The following is a 27,050-nucleotide window of genomic DNA, read 5'->3' on the forward strand; positions in this document are numbered from 1 at the left end:
GAGCTTGATTCTAGGAATGCTTTTCTGTCGTAGGCTGGCTGCTCACCCTTCCAGTCTCCTCTGCTCTCCTCTCTTGTTACATCCACTAGTATCTATTCTCTCCCTCCCTCTCCCCTATAAACCCTCCTGGCCCCATGTCCCTACTTTCACTGCTATAAACTCAGACACATGGAACTTTTTCTTAGAATTTTATTGCCAGTTAGACTCTTATCTACTAATCAGATCAGATAACAACCTTGGGCATAATGAGGTTGTAAGTGACACCCAGTGTTGATAAGGATGTCAGGAAATGTCCTTCCTCTAGACCTTTTAGGAAGAATTAAGCTGGGACCTTTCCAGACAGCAATGTTGTAATGTATGTCAAATCCTAACACGTATTTATATAAAACATACAAATGCTACTCCTGAAACTAATACTACACTGTATGTTAACTAACTTGAATTTAAATAAATAAATTTAAAATAAACCATGCAAATACTTATTTGGTATATGCTTCCTTTGGAAGTACACACATGCACACACACACACACACACACACACACACACACACAACTGGCTGCAGTGGCTCCTTAGGGGTAAAAGAATTGGGAAACTGAGAGGCAGAGAGATTTATATGCACTATGTAAGGTTTCTTGGTTCTCGTTTTTGTTTTACCTTTTGAGTTTCCTACTGTGTGTTACTTAGGTATTTTTAAGTGTAGATATAAATAAGTATATCCTTTGATGGATAAATACCACTTCTAGGAATTTTTCCAAATGAGATAATAACACAAGTGTGCATGATAATTTTATTGAAGCACCAATGATAATATTGACAATTTGGAAACAATAGGAGATTATTTAAATAAAATGTGATACCTGTATACACAGCCATTATAAGTGATGAAGAAAGCCTATGTTGGTGGAAAGCGTGAAGGACACACTATTCATAAAATTAATATAGGATACAGTATTATAATGGCTCTCCTTGTGTAAACTTGAGTGCATTTCAAAACAGACAGAAATGCCCAGAGGAATGTTAGCCAAAATACTAACAGTGGTTATTTCCAGTTAGTGGAATTTCACTATTTTGTTTTTATAAGGGCAATGTATCATTTTTCAAGGAAAAATAAAGTTATGCTTTTTAAAATCCCAACATGTATTTTACTCTCCAAGTCCCTGATCTAGGATGCTGTTAGCTAGGGCACATCGTTTCTCCAAAAGTTGGTCTCACTTTTTCCAAGAGATCTGATTCAACTTGGACAAGATGCTGCCGTAGGAAAGAAATGGGAGATGGAAGGACAGAGGGCAGGAAGCGGGGAGACAGAGCACATCTTTTGGAGACACTACTATCAAGTAATTGATGAAAGATAAAAAGTGGTGTTTTGTTTTGCTTTTTGCTTTGACATATTTTCCAATGATTGCAGTTATCAAGAAATAAAGGTTATAAAAATGGCCTCTTGGAAGTGAACATATAACAGGTGCCCCCCCCCACCATCCTCAGGTGAATAGACTGAACTAATGAAGACGCAAGAAGTCAGGGGGGGCGGTCCCAACCCTCTCCCAGGTCGGTATTGAACTGGCCCTGACTCCCTAACCACTGAGACAAAGACCTAGAGACATGAGCACAGTCTCTAAGGGACTAGCTGTGTGACCATGCTAGGCTGCCTCTAGACAGTTCCAAGACTGCACAAGGAGGTACCTCCAAAGGCCTCCTCAAGGCACCATATTCCACAAGGAAGGGACACGTTCACCTGCTTCAACCAGCCCTTTCTTATCTGTTTTCTATCCACCCAGCTCTACTTCCCCTTCAAGGAGGCCCTTCTAGCAGGTAGGCACCATAACGTCAGACCAAAGGTGGTAGTGTTGCTGATGAGGACGAGAATGGTGATGATGATGGTGGTGGTGATGGTGATGATGCCTCACATCTTAGAAGCACTTCATGATTCCAAGATTCATCATGTCATTACCTCTTCTGATTCTTAGCACTTCCCTGGGAGGTAGGAGGGCAATAATTATTCCCTCTATCTTTCTTTTTTGGCAGATGAAGAAACAGAAGATGTAAGCAGCTAAGGGTCTTTCCAAAGTGGTAACCAAAGTTCATAGGTTAATGGCAGAGCTAGAACTCAGAAATCAGTGCTCCTTACCTCTGAGTTCGTTGCTCTTGCACTCAGCTTTTCATTTCAGTTCCTTCTTGATTCTCTTCTCATGATCCTGCCCCACCTTCCACCCCCCCCACCCCCCTGCAGTGAATGGGTGGTACCTTAGCAGAAACTGCCAGCACAGGCATGGAGAGCATTTAGAACCCTGGTACCCAGCACCCTATGAGACACATAGTTAGCGTTCTGTATGCACAATAACAGTTGTTACTAAATGGCATCCAATGCAGAGCATGGAACAGTTCACAGGAATATTGGTTGAGTAAACGGATAAAGGAATGAACTAGAACCAGTAAATACTCCATATAGCAGAAGTTATGTTTTTTTTTCTAGTGAATGAATTAATAAACTGGCACCAATAATTACTCTATAAATTAAGAAAATCATTAATTATTTCATTGTCCATCTAGATGCCAAGGCCTAGTATGTCTCAATAAAAATTATTTTAGGGGCGCCTGGGTGGCTCAGTCGGTTAAGCATCCAACTTCAACTCAGGTCACGATCTTGCAGTCCGTGAGTTCGAGCCCCATGTTGGGCTCTGGGCTGATGGCTCGGAGCCTGGAGCCTGCTTCAGATTCTTTGTCTCCCTCTCTCTCTGCCCCTTCCCTGTTCATGCTCTGTCTCTCAAAAATAAATAAACGTTTAAAAAAATTAAAAAAAATTATTTTAGTGAATAAACTGAAAGAAATCATTAGATGAATTAATGAATAAACTGATACTAGAGGCTTATCCAGAATGGTAGCAATTGTCAACCTTTTCTTTTGAGCCTATTGTGGGTTAAGTATGTGTTGAGTCACCTAAACTAGCACCAGCCCTGGATCAGATGTTCCAGAGTTCACCTCATCGGGTTTTGTCCCTCCTCCCAAAGGGTGGCAGGTGCTGAAGATGCTGGAAGGAGCCTGAGCTTTGGATCACCTTTCCCACCCACTAACCCTCTTGTCTCCCCACTCTTCCCTACAGGAGAATGCAAACTTTGATCCATTTACTGAAATGCAACATTGGCACAGGACTCCTGGGGCTTCCCCTGGCCATGAAAAATGCCGGCTTATTGGTAAGAGGGGTCTGTGTGATGGAAACTAGGTTTACCCACTGTTTGGGGTGGAGGGGGGAAGGTAGTAGGTCCCTAAGGTCTTTGCACTGTTTATCAATGGGCAGTTTGGAGATACTCTCTGCAGTAGGAAATGTGCTTCTTGGCATCAATCCAGTGGAGTCAAATGGAGTGTGGCTGGAGGGGACAGGCCATTACTCTTTTTTGTCCCCCCAGTTTTATTGAGATATAAATGACACAGAGTACCCTATAAGTTTAAGGTGTACCACATAATGACACATATGTATATTGAAAAATGCTTACAATAAGTTTAGTTAACATCATCTCTTCATGTGTATGTATATATATTATATATCATCTATTTTGCAAATTTCAAGCAAGCGTACCATACACCTGTGTCAACCATGGTCATCATGTTGCACATTACATCCCCGGTACCTGTTTATCTCCTAACTGGAGGCTTGTACCTTTTGAACCACTGCATACAACTCCCCCACCCTGCAGCTATTCTTAAACACCCACCATCCTCACACACTGGCACACAAGCTACTTTGCCACAGTCCTCCCCACTCCCTAGAACTATATCCAGCCCGTTTCACTCATTTACCTTAGTAGCCTGGTCCCTGCAGATACGTGAGTCTGAGCTCTTGTTTCACACCGTTATAGTGGCTGTGAGAACATGGCTTGGAAGACGAGGATGATGAAGGCTTCACCAGTCCCCTGACACCCTGTGTCACCCCACCTCTGTCTCTTTGCTTATGCTGTTCCTTCTCCCTTGGTTCTGCCTTTCAAAATCTGCCTCCTCTGTGAAACTTTACTTTTTCCTATTAAAATTAATGCCACCTTCACCTTGTGTTTTTCTAGAACTTCTATCTACCTCACCTGGAATCCTTACAGCACTCACAAAGATGAGACATAATTTTTTAGTATACCTACCTTCCTCACTTCCCTGAAAGCTCTGAGGGCAGGAACTTTCTGATGTATTTTTACACCTCCTCACAAAACCTGCTATAGAGACAGGAACACAGGAAGTCCCAATTCATGTCTATTGAATTGGCCAAGTATACGATTTCCTTTTAGATGATGCTAATTCCTCCTTCTCTCCCAGGCCTGGTTAGTGGTCCCCATGTCAAAAGAAGGCATATCAAGACCCTGGCTTCTTCTGATATGACTTCCAATCTGTCGCAGTTCCAACCCAGAGATGAGACTCTCCCCCTTTGAAATCCTCAGGGTTCTAGAACTTCTGAAGAGTATTATTACCACATGGCCCTCAGGCAAACTGCCTTTGTCAGTGTGGTATTTGCTGTTAGCTCTTTTTTCCTCTGATTTTTGCCTCCCAAGAGTCATTAGATTATTTCTCCGCCCCCCCCCCCCAACTCCCACCAGAACTTCTGACCATGATTCATTTAAGAAATGCATATTGGGCACCTACTATGTGCATTCTTAGGTCCTCGGAATGTGCAAGTAAACGAGATCAAAGGAAGTCTCCCTTATACGGAGGCTAGTGAAATCTAGTGAATTCTAGTGAAATCTAGTGGTATTCTTGATCTCTCATTTGTTTCTTTGTGATAATGTTACATCAGGTCATATCTATAAAGGCACAAGTGTCCAGCACAGAGGAGGTGAAAGAGTCCTTCTTTATGCCCTTCTGATTATATCTGGGAGATTAGAATTAACAATGAGCTAGCTCTGTTTTTTAATCTCATCACACAAATAAAAAATGGAAACTATGTGAGAATAAGATTTTATTAGCTTGACTGTAGTAATCATTTTGCTATGTAGATGTATGTCAAATCATCATGTTGTACACCTTAAATATATACAATCTTTAAAAAAAATAAAAGGATTAATGACAAATTAGACATACTGGGGCAAGGATTCTTGACTGGGGACACGTTTGCACATACACCCCCCAAGACATTTACAGTGTCTAAGCTGTCACAACTCATGGGGAGAGAGCGTGCTACTGACACCTTGAATAGAGGCCAAGTAACGTACTGAACACCCTACAATGCAAGCAGGGCCTCCACAACAAAGACTCACCTGGAAAATATCACTAATGCCCCTGTTGACAACTCTATGCTGGAGGAAGAGCACTCAGTCATAAAAGGAACCTGGGTCTTCAAGTATCTTGGAGGAGGTGAGGGCCGGGGTGTGAAAAAGGAATGAGGGATCTAGAAGGCAGAACTCAAGGCAGATGAGGAAAAGCATGGGCTGTCTGTGGAGGTGGTGGAATCGTCACGGGCAGTATCCTAGTAGAGATTGGGCAGTCACTTTGCAGTGATGCTAAGAAGTGTTCTAGAAGAACTAGAGTGGGAGCACAAGGACATTCAGGCAGGGACTTGCATCCCAGGGGCAGCTTTATGATGAGAGGGGCCCAACACCCAGACTGGGAGAGGGCCAGTTATAGGAATGATCAGTCTATGGCTCACTGTCCCCACTTCTTTTTCCCTTCCAGGTGGGTCCCATCAGCCTGCTGGGCATTGGGGTCCTCACCGTGCACTGCATGGTCATCCTGTTGAACTGCGCCCATCACCTCAGTCAGAGGTGAGAATCCTGCTTCTCTCTCACCCCCGTGTCAGGCCCCATCTGTGTTAAGTTTCCTTTGACCACTGACCCGGTTGACCGGCCACTTCTCCAGCCACTGCACCTGCTGCCGTAGATTCTATAGAGCTGGTGGAGAGGATGATAAAGTCCCAACTGGAAACTCCTAAGTAAGTCTAGGCCCAGCTCTGCTAACCTGCTGGATGACTTTGTCAAGTTCCTGTACCCTTTGACCCTAACTATCCATACCTGGCAAGATCAAAAGTGATAAAAGATGCCAGCATGCTCTAAACACTGCCATAAATATGCAAGATACTTAGGATGTCCTTCCTTCCTTCTTATCTCCTCCTGCCCAGCCTCCCCCAGCCCCAAGACACACACCTTGTAAGGGTGATTTGTTCTAGGTAAGCCTCTTTTGGGACAATTTAGTAAGAGCAAAAAGCATAGTTGAAATGAATAGTTCGCAGTGGCCCCGGTCATTAATAAAGCATACATACACTACTCAGTGTTTACATATTTGAAATCCCAATGCAAAAAAAAAAAAAAAATCCTGAAACAGAAGTCAAATACAATGAACACAAACAATGCGGAGAGTTTCGTATTTATAAACCAACAAGCCAAGGGTAATTAGTAATTCCTTACAGCCACCTGCCTGGTGGTTCTCTGTCTGCAGCACTTAGGGGCTCCCAAGATCAGAAACTCCCCCCAGGTCAGAGTAGAGAGAGACATCAACTGAAACTCCTCATAAAGCCAAATTATCAAACCCAAATAGGTGTATCTGGAGCATACATGAGTCACACCTAACTTGTAGGCCACTTTCCAGCTCGCAAAACACTTTTAAGAGCACTTAACTTATTCAGCAATTAAATGTATTGCCCAATTACACGTGCCGGGTACATGGCCAGAGCTTTAACGAGCCTTTTATTTACTCTTTACAGTAAACCTCTATGGCAGGCACTATTATTATTCCCATCTCACAGATGAGTAAACTGAGACTCGGTTGAGTTAAATGCCTGGCTCAGGGTCACATGGCAGAGCCGGTCTTCGAAGGCCCGTCTGATCTGACCCCACTCTAACCATTTTGCGTATCTTCTGTCCCCTCAAGCCTACTGGGACAATTATATCACCATGTAGGTTTCTGACACCTCAGCCATTCACGATAGCCTTTTTCTGATTTTTTTTTATGACTTGTTTTTCTTTTTTTTTTTTTCCTAATATAGAGGTGACAGACTGATGGCCTAAGAGCTTCCCAGTTTTTGATTTGTTTTGTTTTGGCCTGGAGATTTCACACTGGAAGAAAAAAAAAAGCAAATTCCACCTTCTCCTTGCCAATTAGACAATCTGGCACCTCCGGGGTCTCATTCCGTCATTTCTCAGGGGGCACCAAATCCCAAACAATCCCTCTTTGGGCGCCTGGGTGGCTCAGTTGATTAAGCATCTGACTTTGGCTCAGGTTGTGATCTCACGGTTTGTGAGTTCAAGTCCCGCTTCAGGTGACCCTGCTTCTCTCTCTCTCCCTCTCTCTCTCTTTCTCTCTGCCCCTCGCTCACTTGCACCCTCTCTCTCTCAAAAAAAAAAAAAATCACTTTCAGAACAGACGGTGGTATATGCTACTGTCTCCACTGTTCCCCCTTCTGGTGCACCAGCCCCTCTCACCATATTACTGATACCTGTCTGGCCCCATAGCTTTTGAATTTGTAACCCCCAGACTAATACGTTTGCCACTCCTATGCAGTGTGACCTCATTTGTATTTGGAATGCCAAGCACAATGAGCAATAATAAAAATAAGGATCGAGCCATGTTTCCAAAGCGTCTCCACATTCATCTGTCCCTGTCCCTTCCCCCAACCCCAGACTGCGTGTGAAAAACACTGAGGCTCAGAAGTCTAAAGAGACTTACTCAAGGTCTCCTGGCCATCTGAGGGGGTGTGTTGGGATTTAAACCCAAGACCCAAGTCTCGGTCTCCTGCCCTCTCCCAGCTACTCCCCTCAGTCATGCAGTTAGCACTGGGGATCCGTTCCTTGGCTACCTGCTGCTCCCACCTGCTTAGAGATGGTTCCTCAGTAGGGCCTTCCCTGCCCTTAGGAAGGGCCACCTAGGGAAGAGGGACAAGACAGACTGGAACTTGGGTGTCACATCCTACAGGGGTGCTGGGCAAAAGCCTAAATACCACGTTTGCATGGGATCTGGTCTGAGGCAGACACCTCAAATGTCCCAACATCCTCAGCAGTGGGAAGGAAGGAATAAAGTCCAGAAAAGACCATTACTGGCTTGGCCATACCCACACCCCTCTGCCCCTATTTCCTCCTCCCCCTAACTAGGTTTGCACACCTCACACCTTTCCTGTCCCTGCTTTCCTGGTTTGCAGACCTAAGTCAATGCACAGCTTCTGTTAAGTTAAAATTTTTCTTTCACTTAAATATTAGTATTTAAAGAGACAACTATAGGGGCGCCTGGGTGGCTCAGTCAGTGAAGCGTCCAACTTTGGCTCAGGTCATGATCTCACAATTCATGGGTTCAAGCCCTGCATCGGGCTCTGTGCTGACAGCTCAGAGCCTGGAGCCTGCTTCGGATTCTGTGTCTCCTTCTCTGTACCTCCCCTGCTCACACTCTGTCTCTGTCTCTCTCTCAAAAATAAACATTAAAAAAATTTTTGTTTCAAAGACAACTACAAAAAAGAAGAAAAGGCAGACTCCTGAAAGCTTTTAACGTGTATTATAAAATATCTCGTTAATACTATTACTGGGAAATTCCCAGGATGTTCCATGTTAACACACAAATATATAATAATGACTCACTTTGGGAGTAAATTGCACCTTTAACAAAAACGGTTCCAGTTACACATTCTTGTCCTTTCCCTAGATGGCAAAAGACTTTTGTGAACTATGGAGAGGCCATGATGTACAGCCTAGAAACCTGCCCAAACGCCTGGCTGAGGACCCACTCGGCGTGGGGCAGGTACTACTCGTTGCTGTCCTACTGGTAGTGGTGGGCGTAGTAATAACAATGATAATCCTCACCTGATCTTCCTTTATTTTTAGTTACACAGGGCTAGGTGAATATGTTCTTACAAACCACCAAACCACCCAGGGAACCTTCCCTGAGAACGCCAGCCCCATCTTGCTCTTCATCCAATACGTATCCACTGATACATCTAGTTAGTAAATATCCCTCTGGACTTTTTCTCTGCATGTGCATGAATATACATGTGTGAGTGGAAATGTAGATTGCATTTTGCATTTTCTTTTACACTAGAACTTTTTTTTTTTTTTTTGGAAATTTGCTCTTTCGTCTAACGACATGTCGCTAATTTCTCTCCATGCTGGGACATAGACATCTACCTGATTATATCTATTTTTTGTGATTTAATAAAAACGTGGGATTTGTTAGTCAACTACAGTCACAGTACAATCACTGTATATTTCCCCTTCCGTATTCATCCTGCCAAACACAAAAGGGAGCATGTATCAGTATGGCTTTCGTCATGTGAATCACCACCAGGGGTCACTCCTTGGTCGGTGGAATCCCCTTTCTGAGTATCACAGTTTAGAACGACAGAATTTGAATCTTCTTTCTCAGAAGTCCCTGGCCATGGAATGACACACATGGAATGATCCAATGGTCCAAGGGGGAGAAAATTGTCAAATTTAAGCAAGGTCCAGTGCTACTTTTCTATGTGATGCTGATACATGGTATCCAGTGCTCCTGTGGGAGTCATCCCTCTAAGATATATAGAGCTGAGCGGGCAGCACAGCCTCTGGAAGGTGCCCCAGTGGGACTTAGCTTCTGCCACTTCCCGTCATTTATATCAAGACAATGGAGATCATCATAAAATTTGTCCCCTGCTAAGCTGCTATGGATGAAGAGCTTTGTCCGTGCTGCCACCACCACATGACCATGCCAGGGGGATGGAGGTTATCCAAGTGTCTCTGTCTGTGACCAAGTCACAGTGTTTGCCTTCAACATATGCAGCTTCACATCCCGCATGGGCTGGGCACATCTCTCTCTACCTGCAAAGACATACAGCTGGTTTCCGATGGCTATAGATGATGTGTGGAATGTTCTTGGGGATGGCAGGGGGCTGGTCACCTCTGGCATGGTCCAAGTCCTAGTTTCGGGATTCAGAACTTACAGGTAATTTTGATTTCCTGACTAGTCAGCACTTCCAAACACCCAGATGCTATGTATGAGGTGCCCAAGAGGGAGCAAAGCTGGCATGCTTGTAACAGGGCATAAGGCCCTCCACGGTGGCTAAATCCCACTGGTATGTTCTCGGATCCATGGTGTGCACATCTGTGAAGCTCCTGTTTGGACCTGGCCCCCCAGCAATGAAGACCTTCCCTCTCTTGGCATCACCAACTGGGGCTAAAGACGAGCAGCTGTGGCCAACCTGAGGACAGGAGCTGTCTCTAGGGGCGGTGGGGGAGGGGTGGTGTCATGGTGTACCACGTTGCTTTCCTGGGCTTGTCTCCAAGCTTCAACACTGGCATCAACTCCCTGGCATCCTGTGGCAGCTTAAGATGGTCCCAGGCTTACCTGATTATTTTTTAAGGTTCACAATGTTCCTCAGTGGGGATGTGTGCCATAGTTTCATTGAAGCCTTCCCTTAATGGTGAACATTCAGGCTGTCCCTTGCTTGATGAAAGTGCCTGGTACACAAGATGTTTTTCTGTGTCTTAGCTCCTCTGATCATCTCCACAACCTTGTAGGTAGGCAGGGTGGGTCTTTATTGTCCTGGAAATATGAGATGACCAAGGCTCACAAGGAAAAAAATAACACGTCCACAAATAGATATAAGATAGTGGTTGTGCAGAAATTCGACCTAAACCTAACATTTCAGCCTTTCCCAGCAGAGCCCTTCAGGAGGTAGTGAGTCAGTATTGTGGCTGCCAAGATCCCTTCTTCAGCCCCTCTCTTGGGACTCTGAGTAGGTCATAGCTCTCTTGACCAGGAGTCACTCTAATGATCAGACAGGTGAGGTCATGGGGCAGTAATAATGAATGACTCACAATTGCTCATCCTTTCTCACCAAGATTTATGTTTCTGATGACACCCCAAATAAAACTTTCGAGTAAGAAGCGTCCTTAGAGACCATCGTATCCAGGCAATTCAATGGAGGAACATAAAGCCCAGATAGGGCAATAAAAGTGCCCAATGTTACCTAGGAATTTAGTGGCAGAGCAAGAACTAGAATCCAGAACACCTAGCTTCCACCCATTCCATGCACCATTTCTCTAGAGCCCCAGTAACTGCAAAAGAGTTGGGAAAATATCTTAAGCAATGATTTGTAATTTTTCGTGTGCAAAAGGGATACCTAGGAACTTGATGTAGGCAACAATCATCAATGGATGCTCAAGCCATGAGGTGAGAGGTAACTGGGAAACTTTATAAAGAAAGACTACACTGACACCACCTGGTCCCAGGTATTAATCTTAGCATCTCATGTTTAGAAATGAGATAACCAGACACAATGTGTCTTATAATGGGATATAGTGGGGACCTGGAAATATGCTTAGCAGAGCAATAAAGAAAGACTCTCAATCTAGTCAAGCTGCTAGATCTAGTATCAGTTCACAGGAAACACAGGGGATGGAGAAATATGATAACTGACATTATGAAGAAGTCATCAACCAAATCTAGTAAGTGAAACATACTATAGGATAAATTCTCTGGTGTCTTCAACCCCCACCAAAAAGTTAAAAGTTACAAGGAATAAAAGAAAGCAGAACAAAGGGAATATAGCGGTTCTAAAAACTTAAGAGACCTAGTAACGAAATGCAATGTATAGACTTGTTTAGAAATCAGACGGAAGGGGCGCCTGGGTGGCTCAGTCAGTTAAACGTCTGGCTCTTGATTTTGGCTCAGGTCATGATGTCATGGTTTGTGAGACCAAGGCCCACATCAGCCTCAGTTCTACCTCTCCTTCTACCACTCAAGTTCTCTCTCTCTCTCTCGTTCTCTCTCTCTCCAAAAAATAAATGAATAAATCAGCGGTAAAATAGATGGTTTTGAGGCAATTGGAGAAATCTGAATGTGGGCTGTTATTAAATGACCTAAAGAAATTATTATTAATTTTGCAAGTGATGATAATGGCACATTGGATATGAATATATATATATATATATATATATATATATATATATATATATATTTAAGTCCTTGTCCATAAGAGCTGCATATGGAATTATTTACAGATGAAGTGCCTTAAGTTCCCCAGTTTGCTACAAATACTCCAACAAAATAAGCATGTGTGTGGTAGGGGTAAAGGGATAGATGGAAGAGGACTGGCAAAAAATTAATACGTATTGAAGCTGGAAGGGGCACACGAGGAGTCAGTGGATTATTGTCATTGCTTTTGCATGTGTTTGAAAATTTCCATAATAGAGAGAGAACATCTCTGTTCTGGTCTCCCATGATGCCACCGAGCTTCTGATTTGATAAGCTGATATGAGAGCCAGGAATCTGTATTTTTTGCATAAACCTCAGGCAATTATGACACAATTGGTACTACAGAGCAGCTTTGCAAATCACTGCTCTAAACTGATCTAAGGTCCGCAGCCATCCCACGCTGACATCTCCAAATTTGGGACAATTGAAGAATCCAAAAAGAGTAATGACAATACAAGATTATGATACATTACATTTAAAAAATTAACGTGCAGTTTTTTGTGATACAAAATAAGAGGAAGGATGTATCTTTCTTAAATGCCAATTGATGAATTTAGAAAAAATGAGAGTTAGAAAAACATCACCATGCAACCACTGATAAAATAGTTGATTCAGACAAGGATCATCAATGACCATTAAGACCCTTTGGTTTGAGAGGAAGGGGATATTCATATACCATGTCGGTTTTACCTCTGGATTATAACAAGAGAAATGTACATCTACAATGGACAGGTCTGACGGCCTTCACCACAGTGGAGCCACAGGATACCATGTGGTTTCCAATATGATGGAAAAAGTACAAAATATCCCTAATGTGTTATGCTTGCAAAAATACTTACCTGAATCTAATCATGAGGAAACAATCATCCAAGTCCACAGTGTGGACCATTCTACAACACAATTGGCCTGGACTGTTCTCCAAAAGCCAATGTCACGGAAAACCAAAAAATGTGCGTGTTCTATGTGGATAACCACTAGAAACAAAACCACATGCAATATGTAAACCATGATTAGATCCTGAATCCAAAAAATAACTAACAGCTATAAAAGACATTTTGGAGATAATTGAGCTATTTAAATTATGGACTATGTATTTGAGGATATTGAAGTTGATTTTCTGGATATTATGATCTTAAGAGGGATATGCTGAGAGAGTCAAGGTTGAAGTGTTAGGATATCGGCAATTGACTTTCAAATGGTTCTGGAAAAAACTGCGTGTGTGAGTGTGTGTGTGTGTGTGTGTGTGTGTGTGTGTGAGTGTGTGTCTGTGTGTGTGTGTGAGTGAGTGTGTGTCTGTGTGTGTGTGTGTCTGTGTGTGTCTGTGTGTGTGTGTGTTTGGATGAATACATACATTCATATACACATACATATTTATATAACGCAGTTAAGGCCAAATTTAACAAGTGGTATATTTAGTTTAAAGGATATATGAGTGTCCATTATACCTGTCTCTCAATTGTTTCTGTGAACTTGAAAATTTCCAAAAATAAAAAAATGTAGGAAAATATCACAAATAACAACAGAAATGATCACTTCAAAAAATAAAAATAAGTGCATTTTAAAAAGTAATTTGTTTTCTCTCTCTGTCTCTTCTTTTCTGGCTCAGGTACACTGTCAGCTTCTTACTAATCACCACCCAACTGGGATTCTGCAGTGTTTATTTTATGTTTATGGCAGACAATTTACAACAGGTAAAGAAGCTTCTTCTGGACAGAGTGGGAGAAAAACAGACATCCCTAAGGCTTCTTTAGCAAAAGCATAGTGTTTGGATCATGGGAGAAAAGTGGCTGCATTTCTACTCCCCGATCAGACTACTTGGGAGTTCTCTCAGTCCTGGGAATCACTTTTGTAAAGGATTATTGAGAAGCCAAAGCAACATCTGAGGAGTGTAACCACGATGGAGGGAGAGGCTTGCAATTATGTCCAATCAAAAATAATTGAGAATTTGTAGCCTGAAACGTGTTGGTGAGATTCACTTCAGGTATGGCAGGGTTGTCACACAGAAGGTGACTAAATATAAGACAAGCAAGCTGCAATCTTGCCCTCACTGCATTCCCAAGAGGCATTATGAATCAGTCACAGCATTCTTTCTTGGCTTCATGGGCTAGAGGGAGCATAATCAGTTTTGCGCAAACAGCCAAGTATGTTAGGTGAAATAGTCAAGAAGATAGATTCCACTCAGTATTCAGAGCTTTCTGACTTTTAGGGCTCTCTTAAGTTAAAGATATTCTTGTGTTATCAACTCCTGTTCTCTGGGTGAATGAAAGGAAACCATGTGGCAGGAAAGAAGAGGTTGAGTTAGATCACAAAAGGACCCTTCAGCTTTGAGATTTTAAGATTCTAAGGGTTTCCTATTGTGACAGTCACGGGCACTACAGGTGACGTTACCAGATTTGACAAATAAAAATATACAACACACAGTTAAATTGGAATTTCAGATACGCAGCAAATATTTTTTATTTTTTTACTATGAGTATGTCCTATGGAATATTTGGGACATCCTTTTACTAAAAAGCTATTTGTTTATTATCTGAAGTTGAAACTTCACTGGGCATCCTGTGTTTAATCTGGCAACTCTAAACACACTGCCCCGCATTGTGTCTACATCAGATGGTTGAAGAAGCCCACATGACGTCCAACAACTGCCAACCCAGGAAGTTCCTGGTGCTGGCCCCGATCCTGGACATCCGCTTCTACATGCTGACAATCCTGCCCTTCCTGATGCTGTTGGTGTTTATCCAGAACCTCAAGCTGCTGTCCATCTTCTCATCGCTGGCCAACATCACCATGCTGGGGAGCATGGCTCTGATCTTTGAGTATATCGTTCAGGTCTGTGCCTGAAACCACTGCAGGAGGGGGTTGTGAGACACCTGGGGAAGGTGAGTACCATTATGGGCAGGTGAAGGTGAGGAAGGTAACCTGCTCTGAGCAGCCTCTGCTAAAGGGACATGTGTGAACACTTCTGCCCCACAAGCTGTAAAAGCTAGTCATCATCTTCGTCATGGTCGTCGTCGTCACACTGGGTAACAGTGAGTCATTCAACAATTAGTTATTGAACGCCTTCTGTGATCCAGGCATTGTGCAAATGGGGCTGGGATTCACTGGTAAGCGAAACTGATGGGGCTACCTGCCTTCATGGAGGTGACATTCATTCACGGAGATAAACCTCAACAAATAACCAACAAAAATTGTAACAATGGTAGGTTGACAAGGGACGCATATATGATAAAGAAATTTTCTTTCCTTGGTGCCAGGTTCTTTACATGTATTAACTCATTGACTCTTTATGACGATACTATTTTGCAAGTACTACCCTTATCCTCAGTGTACAGACAAGGAAACTGATAAACTGAAAGTAATTTTTTTGCGAATTCCAACCAGTTTGCCTCCCAATCCCATGCTTTGCTATTAACACAGGCCCTGAAATTCTACCATTATAGCTTCATTTCTTTAAATCGGAAAGTCTTTGGGGCTATGTTACTTTCCTATTGCTGCTGTAACAAATCATCACAGATCTAGCCGTTCAAAACAACACAAATTTATCTTTGAGTTCTGTAGGTCTCACTGGAATAAAATCAAGGTGTCAGCCCGACTGGGTTTCTTTCTGGAAGCTTATGGGGAGAATCTGTTTTCTGGCCTGCTCCAGCTTCTAAAGGCTGTCCACATGCCTTGGGCTCATGGCCCCCTTCCTTCTCCAAAGCTAGGAATGTAAGGCTGAATCTTTCCCCTGCCACCATCTCTCTAGTTCTGTCTTCAGATTCCCTTTTCCACTTTTAAAGACCCTTGTGATTACATTGGACCCACGCAGATAATCCAGGATAATCTCTTTATTTCAAGGTCAGCTGATTAGCAACCTTAATTCGGTCTGAAAACTTAATGCTCCCTTGCCATGTAATGTAACATATTCAGAGTTTCCAGGGACTAGGATATAGACATCTTTGGGAAAGAGCCACTGTTCTGCCCATCACAGGAGTCTATTGAATAATCATTCCCGCTGCACCTGTACCAGCTACTAGACTGCACAGCCCTGGGAGCAGTGGTGAGAAAGAGGCGTTGGAGAACGTGAAGACAAGAGACCTGAATTCTTATCTGGGTCATGCCCCTAACTTGCAGAATAGCCTCGGGCAACTCCCTCGCTCCCACTTTCCCCACATGTAAAGATGTGGGAAATCAAAATGTGGTAAATATAGACAATGTATTCCTCAAGAAGGGATGAACTTCTGATCTGTACTACAACATGAATGAACTTTAAAGACACCGGGTTCAGCGAAATAAGCCAGTCACAAAAAGACAGATACATGATTTCACTTATATGAGGTGATGGGGGCGAGTGCAGCTGGGCAATGGGGGGTTACTATTTCATGAATAATACAAAGTTTAAGTTTGGGAGGATAAAAAAGTTCTGGAGATGGGTGGTGATGACGGTTGTAGCTCAGTGGGAAGGTACTTAATACCGCTGGATTGTACCCTTACATGTTTATAAAATGGTAAATTTTAGGCCATATATAATTTACTACAATAAAAAATAAAGAACTTCTTTTAAAAACAGGAAGGTTGGGGCGCCTGGGTGGCGCAGTCGGTTAAGCGCCCGACTTCAGCCAGGTCACGATCTCGCGGTCCATGAGTTCAAGCCCCGCGTCAGGCTCTGGGCTGATGGCTCGGAGCCTGGAGCCTGTTTCCGATTCTGTGTCTCCCTCTCTCTCTGCCCCTCCCCCGTTCATGCTCTGTCTCTCTCTGTCCCAAAAATAAATAAACGTTGAAAAAAAATTTAAAAAAAAAATAAAAACAGGAAGGCTGATTCATCTCTAGCTATCTCTAGCTACCGTGTCTCTGTTGATGACACGTATGGCCCAGCTTTCTACCAGCTTTCTATCAACTCTCTACCAGGCAACGTTTGGGGATGACGTCTACGCCATGGCAAAACGAAGGTCCTTCTTCTACTTCCTTTCAGGAGATTCCAGATCCCAGCAACCTCCCCTTGATGGCAAGCTGGAAGACCTTCCTGCTGTTCTTTGGTACAGCCATCTTCACATTTGAAGGTGTTGGTATGGTAAGATGGATGAGGGCTCTGCGTGGCTGGTCCCTGTTGCCCTCTAGGGAAGCCAGCTTTTCCAGATATCCAGAAGTATTTATGAAGTGCAGAATGTGATCTTCTCCTGATGGGAGGGAATATCAGGACCCACCCGCTGGGCACCAACTGCTCCATGCACTAAGCCTTGAAGACTGAATGTGAATTTACTCACTAGCCTAGATGGAGTAGGGCACTCCTGGCCATAGAAAATAGACAATTAAAAGGGGTGTGGCCCTTCTTGACCCTGGGCCACCTGGAAAAGGATGTCTGTGTCTGTGGGGGGACCCTACTCCTTCACAAGGTGCCACATTTCTTACTACTTTTTTTTTCTTTCTTTCTCAATCTCCTTTCCCCTCAGGTCTTGCCTCTCAAAAATCAGATGAGGGATCCACAGCAGTTTCCTTTTGTTCTGTACTTGGGGATGTCCCTTGTCATCACCCTCTACATCTGCCTGGGGACACTGGGCTACATGAAGTTTGGGTCAAGCACCCAAGCCAGCATCACCCTCAACTTGCCCAACTGCTGGTACGCCCATCCTTGCCTGCCTGGGGGGAGAAGGGGAGGTGAGTCATGGGATCTGAGCCTCAGCAACAGAACGTGGCATCCCCTAGGGTTATCGTTAGCACCAGATATTAACTGCTAATATTAGTATTATAATAACAGGTAGGTGTGATAATCCAGACATTGTACGTTGTCTCATTGAGTCCTCACAACAGCCCTACGAGTTACCATTATTATCACCAGCTCCATTTAATGGATGAGGAAGTTGCTCTTTGGAGAGGCTGTGTGCAACTTCCCCAGCTCACAATGTGTGTGAGAAGCTGAAACTTGAAACTGAATCTGTCCGACTCTGTGGTTTAAAGACCCTAAAATGAAACGATCTGGGAGTGTTTGGGAAACACAAACAGCAACAACAAAAAGTATAACTCCAAAACGATGACTGGGGGTCCTGCCCACGGATCACTCCTCAGGCCCCCGGTTCCAGAAATGGGCCTAGGCTGCCATTGCTGTGCTCCAGTGGGGATTTAGTTTTGGAGTTTGTACATTTGATCACTCATTGATTTATGCATGCGTTCATTCATTCTTCCAGGTACCAATCTGGGGGGGAGGGGGGAGGCTGGCACATAGCATCATCGAGCGTGAGCTATCCTCATCATTCCGGCACTATAGTGAGTGCATTGTGACTAGGCGGTCAGTATAGCCAGGCGTTTCACAGCAAAGGTTTCAAAACTAAGTAAAGGAATTTGCATCCTGGTTCTTATGTGACCCTGGACAAGCTGCCTCATCTTGCAGACCTCATTCCCATCCTCAGTAAAATGAGGATAATACTAATGCCTATTTGTCTAGGCTTGGTTATGCTCCAGTAATAAACAACTCCAAAATCTCCGTGGCTGAATACACACACACACGCTTGATTCTATGCTCAAGTTGCCCGCCCCTTGCGGGGTGGCTGGGGCTCAGCTCTGCACCATCCCCTCCCCAGGACACAGAATGCTGAGACAGCCACTCCCTGAAACGTTGCCATGGGAGAATGCAGTGAATCATGCCCTTCACCATGGAGCTGCCAAAGGTTCCCTGGGAAGTGACATACATCTCTTCTGCTTGCACTTCCTTGGTCAAAACAGCTCCCAGGGCCACACCTCACTCCCGGGGGCGAAGAAGTGAAATTCTACCAGTTGTCTGGAAGAACTGGAAGCACTGGTGAACAGCAGAAACAAATGACTGTCACATGATCTCGAAGAGTGATTGTGAGGATTAACTGGTTTAATGCACATAAAATGCTTAGAAAAGCAGCTGGCACAGAGTAAGTACTCATCGAGTATTAGCTACGATCATCGCTGTGTCTTCCCGCAGCCTTGTTCTTTCATGGGGAGCAGAATGACGGGGCGTTCATTTCCCACAAGGCCACAGTTGTAAAATGAGACAAATATCAGCAGCCCACCCACCTCATTGTGCGGTGGTGGAATAAGGCATGGGATAATAATATGGGATTTCTTTGAAGTCACGACTTACATTACACCAGTAAGACATCATTCTAATACTCTGTTCCTGGTCAGGGCAGTTCAGGCTGCCGCTAGCTACATTGGGTAGGGCACTTTCCTTACGGAGACCTCGGCTGGAAAACATAGCCCATGAGCACGTCACACCTGCTCTGAACCTGGCTGGCTGAACCAGAGGAGCCTTAGACAAGCACCCCTTCCCAATAAGAGAAAGACCCACAGCCCGAGAAAACGATGGGCATGAGCACACAGTTCACGGGCAGATTTTTTAAATGGCATTTTATACATTTGAAAAGATCATTTGTTTCCTTCATAATAACAGAAATGCCAAGAAAAAAAAAAACCAGAATGGCAAAGACCAGCACACAGGCTGTGTTTTGGCAAGGATGTGGGGAAGCAAGTACTTCTATACGCTAGGACAACAAAGGGGCAGTAGGTCAGTAGCTCTCAAAAGTTTAAATCGCATATACTTTTAGCCAGCATTTATACTTCTCAGGTTGTATGCTAAATGTGCATAGATATCTGTGTGCAAGGGTATACTTCCCAGCATTCTTTACCAGCCAAAGATGGGGAATAATCTAAATATCCATGATCTGAAGACTCGTCAAAAAAATTATAGTATATGCTGTAGGAATACCAAGCATCTATTAAATAGAAGCCACATCTGTGTGGACTACTAGGAAACAATCTCCGAGGGGTGCCTGCATGGCTCAGTGGGGTTAAGCGCCCAACTCTTGATCTCAGCTCAGGTCATGGCCTCCCAGGTCGTGGGACTGAGCCCCATATAGGGCTCTGTGCAAATGGCGCAGAGCCTACTTGGGATTCTCTCTCTGCTTCTCTCTGCCCCTCCCCAGCTTGTGCAGAGTCTGCTTGGGATTCTTTCTCTCTCTGTCTCTCAAAATAAATAAAATTAAAAAAAAAAGAAAACACAATCTCCAAGAAATACCTAATGAACAAAAACAGAGCTTAGCATTATATAGAGGATGCGACCACGTGTGTATAAGCATATATACGTTTGGTATAAGCTTGTATATACACTGATTATTTCTTTTTTTTTTTTTAATTTTTTTTCAACGTTTATTTTTGAGGGGGCAGAGAGAGACAGAGCATGAACGGGGGAGGGGCAGAGAGAGGGAGACACAGAATCAGAAACAGGCTCCAGGCTCCGAGCCATCAGCCCAGAGCCTGACGCGGGGCTCGAACTCACGGACCGCGAGATCGTGACCTGAGTTGAAGTCGGACGCTTAACCGATTGCGCCAGCCAGGTGTCCCTACACTGATTATTTCTGAAAGAGCTACAAGAAAACTGTTAGAGGAGTTGTCTATGGAAAGAAAAACTGGAGGCTGGGAGTTAAGGGTGGGAGGGAAGCTTTTCACTGCATGACTTTTGAACTAGAAAATTTATACAGATACACTTTTTTTAAGAAGCAAAAGAATAAAAGGCACAGATTCCTGAGCCGTAGGCCAGTTGAATCAGAATCTCCAGGAACGTGCACTTTTAGAAGCTTCCCAGGTGGCTCTGATGGCGGGTCGAGCCCGAGTCAATGGAAGTTAGCCAGTTCCGTGACTCAGTGACAAGGTACCAGCTTCTGAGCAATGAGCGAGTCTTGAATGGCCCTTCCCAGAGCCACATTACATTTCACGTCCTATCCATCTCTCTGCAGGCCGTACCAGTCGGTCAAGCTGCTCTACTCCATTGGCATCTTCTTCACCTACGCCCTCCAGTTCCACGTCCCGGCCGACATCATCCTCCCCTTCGCCGTCTCCCAGGTGTCAGAGAGGTGGACGCTGTTTGTAGACCTGTCTGTCCGCATAGCCTTGGTCTGTCTGACCTGTGAGTAGGATAAAAGGGCACCCTTTGCCCAAAGCTGTGCCTGTGAGCCACACTGGCGTCTGTCCCACTATCACTGGCTCTGCCACTTACCTTCTTTGCGACCTTGTGCAAGACACTTCGCCTCCCTGAACCTCAACTTTCCACCTGAAAAACAGGCTTACTTAGAACCATCACATGTTGCAGACATCTCTGCTGCCTACACATGGAAAGTAGACACTGGCTGGTTTATGGGAGAAAAAAAAAAATACCATTCATTCAATCACGCTCCTATATGCCTGCTGTATGTATGCCAGGCACCATACTGACATTGTCGAATACTCACGACAGCCTAGCGACATAATATCACCAACAGGAGGAACTGTGGCCCAGAGAAGTTGGGTAACACACTCAGATGATAGAGCTGCTAAGTGACAGAGCTGGGGTTTGAGCCACAGGTCGTGTAGCGCCTAAGTCTGTTTTCCATCACATGCCATATTCCTTCCTATCCTAAATTAAGATCGAGGCACTTATCTAGAGTGGTGTTGAACTGCAGGGGAAAACAAGAGGCTGATTTGTTATAGTCTTAGCGATCATTTTTGGGGTGCAATCTCTTCTCCTCTCCCCCTCCGATCTTCCTTCCTTAATGCTTCCTTCCCTTCATTTATTCACTCTTTCATCCTACATCAGGCGCTGTTGTAGATATTTGGGAAACATCATGAACAGGCTGGGGAATGTTTTCTCTGAAGCATGTCCAGAGAAAGGAAATGAGAAAAGGTGCCCCGTGAGGAAAGGGAAAAAGAACCAGGGATGTTTTTCCTAGAGAAGCAAAGCCTTGGGGAATTTCTGTATCTGTCCTTAAGGAATATCTGTCTTTAAACACCTGTGGGATACTGTGCAAGAGAGAGAGAAAATGAAGTCTTAAAGACTCCAGGAGTCAGAGTTTAAAGTTGAAGAAATCCAGTCTCGGTTCAGGGTCAGGAGAAATTGTGTAATTCTCGGAGACTTCTAGCAGAATATGCTATCCGATGTTACGCTTCACATAAATGGAGTTCTATTGGCAGAAACAGCACTCCTGCTCAATTTAAGGTATCACAGAGTTTCCAGTATGTACCCAGGACATTTGGGCCCTGTAGCTCTATTGTTTTGAGATCATTCCTAGTAGGAATGGTCTAAGTTGAAGAGAAAAACTGAGGCCACTTGAGATCAGGGAAGGCAGTGCTAGACAGAGCTGACCTTCTAATGATATGCACTGCTTCTGTTATACCATGGGTGACCACTTCCTCCTCCTTTATTCATCTGTCAGTTCCATTATTCCTTATTCATTCAACAGTCATTTGTTGAGCACCTACTATTGTGCTAGGCACCCGGGATACAATAATGAATAATAAAGCAGACATGGCGCCTGCCCTCATGAGGCTTACCATCGAGTAAGAAACATATGCAAGGAAATAATTATAGTGCGTTGTGATCAGTGTTAAGAGGGTACATAATGATGGTTAAGATCATAAGAGAAGGATGCCCTAAAAGCACACAAAGGTCCTATGCTTTAGCCTAGGCCAGGTCAGGAAGTCCTCTCCGGGGGAATGATGGTTCAGTTAAGACCTAAGAGACAAGTAGGAGGTAGAGGAGGAGTAAAGAATGTACCACGTGTAGGAAGCACACTATGCACAGATCTGAGGTAAGTACTTATGGCCTCTTTGGAGAACTAAAAGCAGCGGGGAGTGATAAGACACGAAGCCAGAGGATCTGGAAGGGCCCAAGTCATCAGGGACCTTGTGCTAAGGAGACTGGGCAATGGAGAACCGCGAAAGATCTGTGAGCAGTGGGTTGGCATGACCAGATATGAACCTTCTAGAGAACTCCTGCAGTCTATCTTGCATTATAGCTTTACTATAACATATTTTCTCTGCCGTCAGTGTGAGCTCTCCAGGAGGACACTGAGCTTTCTCTGTGCCTTCTCCAGTAAGCAATTTATTAAATACCTGAGGAGGGAAAATTGGACAGGACCATCCCATCAGAGGGGTGATGAATTCTCACCTGCAAGAGTTGATGAGTCTCTCTCATTCTCTGTTTGGATGTGTTGCAGCAATTTCAGAAAGAGGTGATGTTTTCTTCAGATCCAGGAAGCTAGTATGGGTGCTTCCCAGGGCAGTTTTTTCCCTAATTTGTTCATAGGAAAATCATATGGTTGTACAAAGTGAAGTCACGTGAATTGTATGTTTGTTCACTCAAACATTATTGAAATTGGACTCGCCTGGAGGAAGAGAAGGGAATGAAAGAGAAGAGAAGAGGAGGGAGCAGACAGCCTAAGGCTGTTTTATGTTCTTTTTAATTTACCAGGATTCTTCTAGGAGTAGGGAAACAAGTGGTTGAGATTCTGACAACAAACCCATCTCCCATTTTTTATTCATTCTTGCTTCTAGACAGTAGCTGCATTTTGTAGAGTAGTATAGATTCACAGTAGATTCAGTGTCTGAGTAAGAGTCAAATGTTTATTGAGCACTTACTATACACCAAGTTCTTTCATATACAAGGGAGGCAGCATAGTGGAGCAGAAAGAGCCTTAGATAGGCATTTCAATGGATTCTCATCTCAGAGAATGTATGACCTTGGCCACATCTCATTCCCTCTAGACCTCTAGATTTCCCCATCTCTTTAATGAGAACGTAATAATAGATAAGTGGTAGAGGAGACTTTCTAACAACTATGATATGTGAAAAACCCAAAGGAGGGGTGCCACCCAGGTGCCTGGGTGGCTTAGTCAGTGAAGTGTCAGACTCTTGATTTCAGCTCAGGTCAAGATCTCACAGTTCATGGGCTCAAACCCCGTGCCGAGCTCCACGCTGACAGCATGGAGCCTGTTTGGGATTCTCTCTCTCTCTTCCACTTGTGCTCTCTCTTTAAAATAAATAGATACGCTTTAAAAAAAATAAAAGGAGAGCACCTACATTGGTCTTTAAAACAGAGGTGGGAGTCCAGAGCCACAGTGCCTGACCTACTGTTCACGTCCTCGATGGGATCTTTCCCCACCATTCCCATTTTCCCATCATTTCCCACCATCATTTCCCAAAATGGTCGATCAGGCATCTGTGGGGTTATAAGGCTCCAAAGAAATGGTTTGTTTCTGAGCTCCCTTCTTGCATTGATTCTAAATGCAAGTGATTCTAAATTTCTTCTCTTGTTGCAGGTGTCTCAGCCATCCTCATCCCCCGCCTAGACCTGGTCATCTCCTTTGTGGGCTCCGTGAGCAGCAGCGCCCTGGCCCTCATCATCCCGCCCCTCCTGGAGCTCATCACCTTTTATCCTGAAGACATGAGCTGTGCCACCATTGCAAAGGACATCATGATCAGCATCCTGGGCCTTTTGGGTTGTGTATTCGGGACATACCAAGCCCTCTATGAGTTGATCCAACCCATCGGCCATTCCGTAGCCAACGCCACAGGTGTCTATGCATAATTATCTATTTTTATTCTAATCGCTCTCCCCTCCTCCCACCCCCAACTTGACTTCCGTTGTGGATGTTATATACGTTCATCAAACCCCAACATCTCTATATTAATTAGCGGCATCTTTATCTTTCCAGGAGAAATGGACCTGACACAAGTCAGTACTCATACCCCTCAGGGTATGCCTTTTTTGGTTTGGGATTGCTTTGGAGGTCTTTTGTACCTATGAACCAAACCCTCATCCGACTGTTTGTACCATCAGCCTCATTTACTGGGAAAAGGAATGCCATTCACTCATGACATTCCTGGAAACAGACAAAGCATAGATGGAAACGCAAAAGCAATTGTTTTCTCTAATCTGCAGTTGCTGCCCTTAAGGCATAAGATTTAGAAGAGTGGATATTGGGGGAAGGGGGATTTTGTATTCAAATATTCTTCTTTTTTTTAAAGTTTGTTTATTTTGATGGGGAGAGAGAGAGAGAGAGAGAGAGAATCTCAAGCAGGCTTGATGCTGTTAGCGCTGAGCCCAACACGGGGCTCCGTCCCACGAACTGTGAGATCATTACCTGGGCCAAGATCAAGAGTTAGATGCTTAACCAACTGAGCCACCCAGGCTCAGATGTTGTTCTAAGTGGAAGAGTCACAGACAGAACAAAAACAGAACTTAGCAGTAATTTTACCCAACCCTTTGGCCCTGCCACCAATTTCCCGTGGTATCTTGGGCAAGTTCCCTCACTCACTCTCTCTGACACCGTTTTCCCATCTATGAAATGAAGGACTAGACGGATCTGTTAAGGATTCATCTAGATCTGACATTCTGAAAGAGGAAAAAAAAATTAATTTATCTTTCAACCACGTGTGAAAATCAAGGTGTTTGCCATCAGCAAGACATGCTATTGTCCCGGAGATACGTGCCTACCAGAAGTAGGGTAGGGATACAAATTTATTTCTTAGCAATCAGTCGTTATGGTAACTTCCCTACGTAGAAGCACATCACCTTTCTTTTTCTTCTCTGATATCTTAAGTCCACTTACAGCCATTTAGGCTAAAGAGGTTGAGCGATTTGTGTGAAGGAGAAGGATTTCATCATGTGCAAGGACTATCGACCTACTTAAAAAAAAATACCTAGTTTGGGGAAGGGTTTTGAAAAATAGACAATCTTATACTCTGCAGATGGGGGTATACATTGTTATGGCTTTTCTGAAGGGCAATTTTACGACACATAAGTCTTCAAATGTGTAGCCCTCTGACCCATTAAACCTGGGAATTTATCCTAAGAATATTTTGTGTTTGCAAAACTTTATGCAAAAGGAGAGCTTGTATTTTGATAATAGTAAAAAGTTGGAAACAAACATCCAACGTTAGGTTAAATTATGATTTATCCCAAATAAAATGGTATGATGCCCCCAAACATTACAAAAATTCATCTATTGATATGCAAATATATTTGTGGTTGATCAGTAGGTAAAAGCTGTTTTATTAAAAATAGTATGTGAGGGGCGCCTGGGTGGCGCAGTCGGTTAAGCGTCCAACTTCAGCCAGGTCACGATCTCGCAGTCCGTGAGTTCAAGCCCCGCGTCAGGCTCTGGGCTGATGGCTCAGAGCCTGGAGCCTGTTTCCAATTCTGTCTCCCTCTCTCTCTCTGCCCCTCCCCCGTTCATGCTCTGTCTCTCTCTGTCCCCCAAAAAATAAATAAACGTTGAAAAAAAAATTAAAAAAAATAGTATGTGAGATATATAAAAACATTTATAAATGTTTTATATATATATATATACATATATATGTATATATATATATATATAATGGAATATTACTCAGCCTTCAAAAAGAATGAAACCTTGCCACTTGCAACAACATGGATTGAGCTAAAGTGTATTATGCTAAGTGAAATAAGTCAGTCAGAGAAAGACAAATACCATATGACTTCACTTATATGTGGAATTTAGGAAACAGATGAATATGTGGGAAGGGGGGAAAAAGAGAGAGGGAAGCAAACCATGAGAGACTCTTAATGATAGAGAACAAACTGAGAGTTGATGGAGGGAGGTGGGTGGGGAACGTGCTAAGTGGGTGGTGGGCATTAAGGAGGGATCTTGTTATATAACGAGCGCTGGGTGTTATGTGTAAGTGATGAATCACTAAATTCTATTCCTGAACCGATATTACACTATATGTGAACTAACTAGAATGTAAATAAAATAATAAAAATAAAAACTTGGAGGAAACAAAAGAAATCATCTCTTACACCAAGACCACACACACAAAAAAAATCCAGGGTTGGTTTAACATTTGAAATCAGTGTAATTCACCATTATTAACAAACTAGAAAAGAAAAAATAAATGATCATCTCAATGGACACGGAAAGGCATTTGGTGAAATCCAACATCTATCCTTAATCTAAAACTCCCGGCAACTAGGAATACAAGGGGATTTCACAACCAGTAAAAAGTATCTATGAAAACCTACAGCTAATGTCATACTTGACGGAAAAAACTGAATACTTTCCCTGTAAGATCAGAAGCAAATCAGAGACTTCTATTCAATATTGTGCCAGATATCCAGACAATGAAATTAGGCAAGAAGAAGAAGTAAACAGCATCCAGATTGGAAAGGAAGAAATAACTGTTTTTATGAAGATGGCATAATACCAACACAGAAAATCCAATGGAATCTGCAAAAATGCTACTACTAATTGGTTTACAAAGCTTCAGGATACAAGGTCAATATACAAAATCCAATTGTATTTCTCTATACTAGCTGCAAACAATCAGAAGTTGCACTTACAATTGCATCAAAAATATGCAGTAATTGGGGGTAACT

At 43.5% G+C, this 27,050-nt stretch overlaps 1 protein-coding gene, 1 long non-coding RNA gene and 1 pseudogene across 7 annotated transcripts in view; 1 reads left to right on the forward strand and 2 right to left on the reverse strand.

The window, feature by feature from the left end:
• The window catches only part of LOC111562261, a 26,669-nt gene extending 21,963 nt beyond the window's left edge, over positions 1-4,706 (reverse strand). The window contains exon 1 of the long non-coding RNA XR_002745337.2: positions 4,123-4,706. This is a non-coding gene — a long non-coding RNA (uncharacterized LOC111562261). The remainder of the gene's footprint in view (positions 1-4,122) is intronic.
• The window catches only part of SLC36A3 (solute carrier family 36 member 3), a 26,731-nt gene extending 1,091 nt beyond the window's left edge, over positions 1-25,640 (forward strand). For 3 of the 6 annotated variants that reach the window (XM_023260328.2, XM_045036638.1, XM_019810447.3), the window contains 10 exons: positions 3,099-3,189; positions 5,645-5,733; positions 8,594-8,689; positions 13,506-13,590; positions 14,510-14,728; positions 16,851-16,949; positions 17,329-17,495; positions 20,635-20,804; positions 23,971-24,225; positions 24,367-25,640. In XM_023260328.2, coding sequence (XP_023116096.2) covers positions 3,099-3,189; positions 5,645-5,733; positions 8,594-8,689; positions 13,506-13,590; positions 14,510-14,728; positions 16,851-16,949; positions 17,329-17,495; positions 20,635-20,804; positions 23,971-24,225; positions 24,367-24,458 — 1,363 coding nt within the window. In that variant the 3' untranslated portion in view covers positions 24,459-25,640. Of the gene's footprint in view, positions 1-3,098; positions 3,190-5,644; positions 5,734-5,767; positions 5,901-8,593; positions 8,690-13,505; positions 13,591-14,509; positions 14,729-16,850; positions 16,950-17,328; positions 17,534-20,634; positions 20,805-23,970; positions 24,329-24,366 lie in introns of those variants that run through there. The other 3 variants (XM_045036642.1, XM_045036649.1, XM_045036646.1) reach the window with 3 other exon arrangements.
• LOC109491407 lies at positions 8,748-10,888 on the reverse strand (annotated as a pseudogene).
• Positions 25,641-27,050: the final 1,410 nt, after the last annotated feature.

Source organism: Felis catus, chromosome A1, assembly GCF_018350175.1.
Source record: "Felis catus isolate Fca126 chromosome A1, F.catus_Fca126_mat1.0, whole genome shotgun sequence".
In the NCBI taxonomy this organism is placed as follows: domain Eukaryota; kingdom Metazoa; phylum Chordata; class Mammalia; order Carnivora; family Felidae; genus Felis; species Felis catus.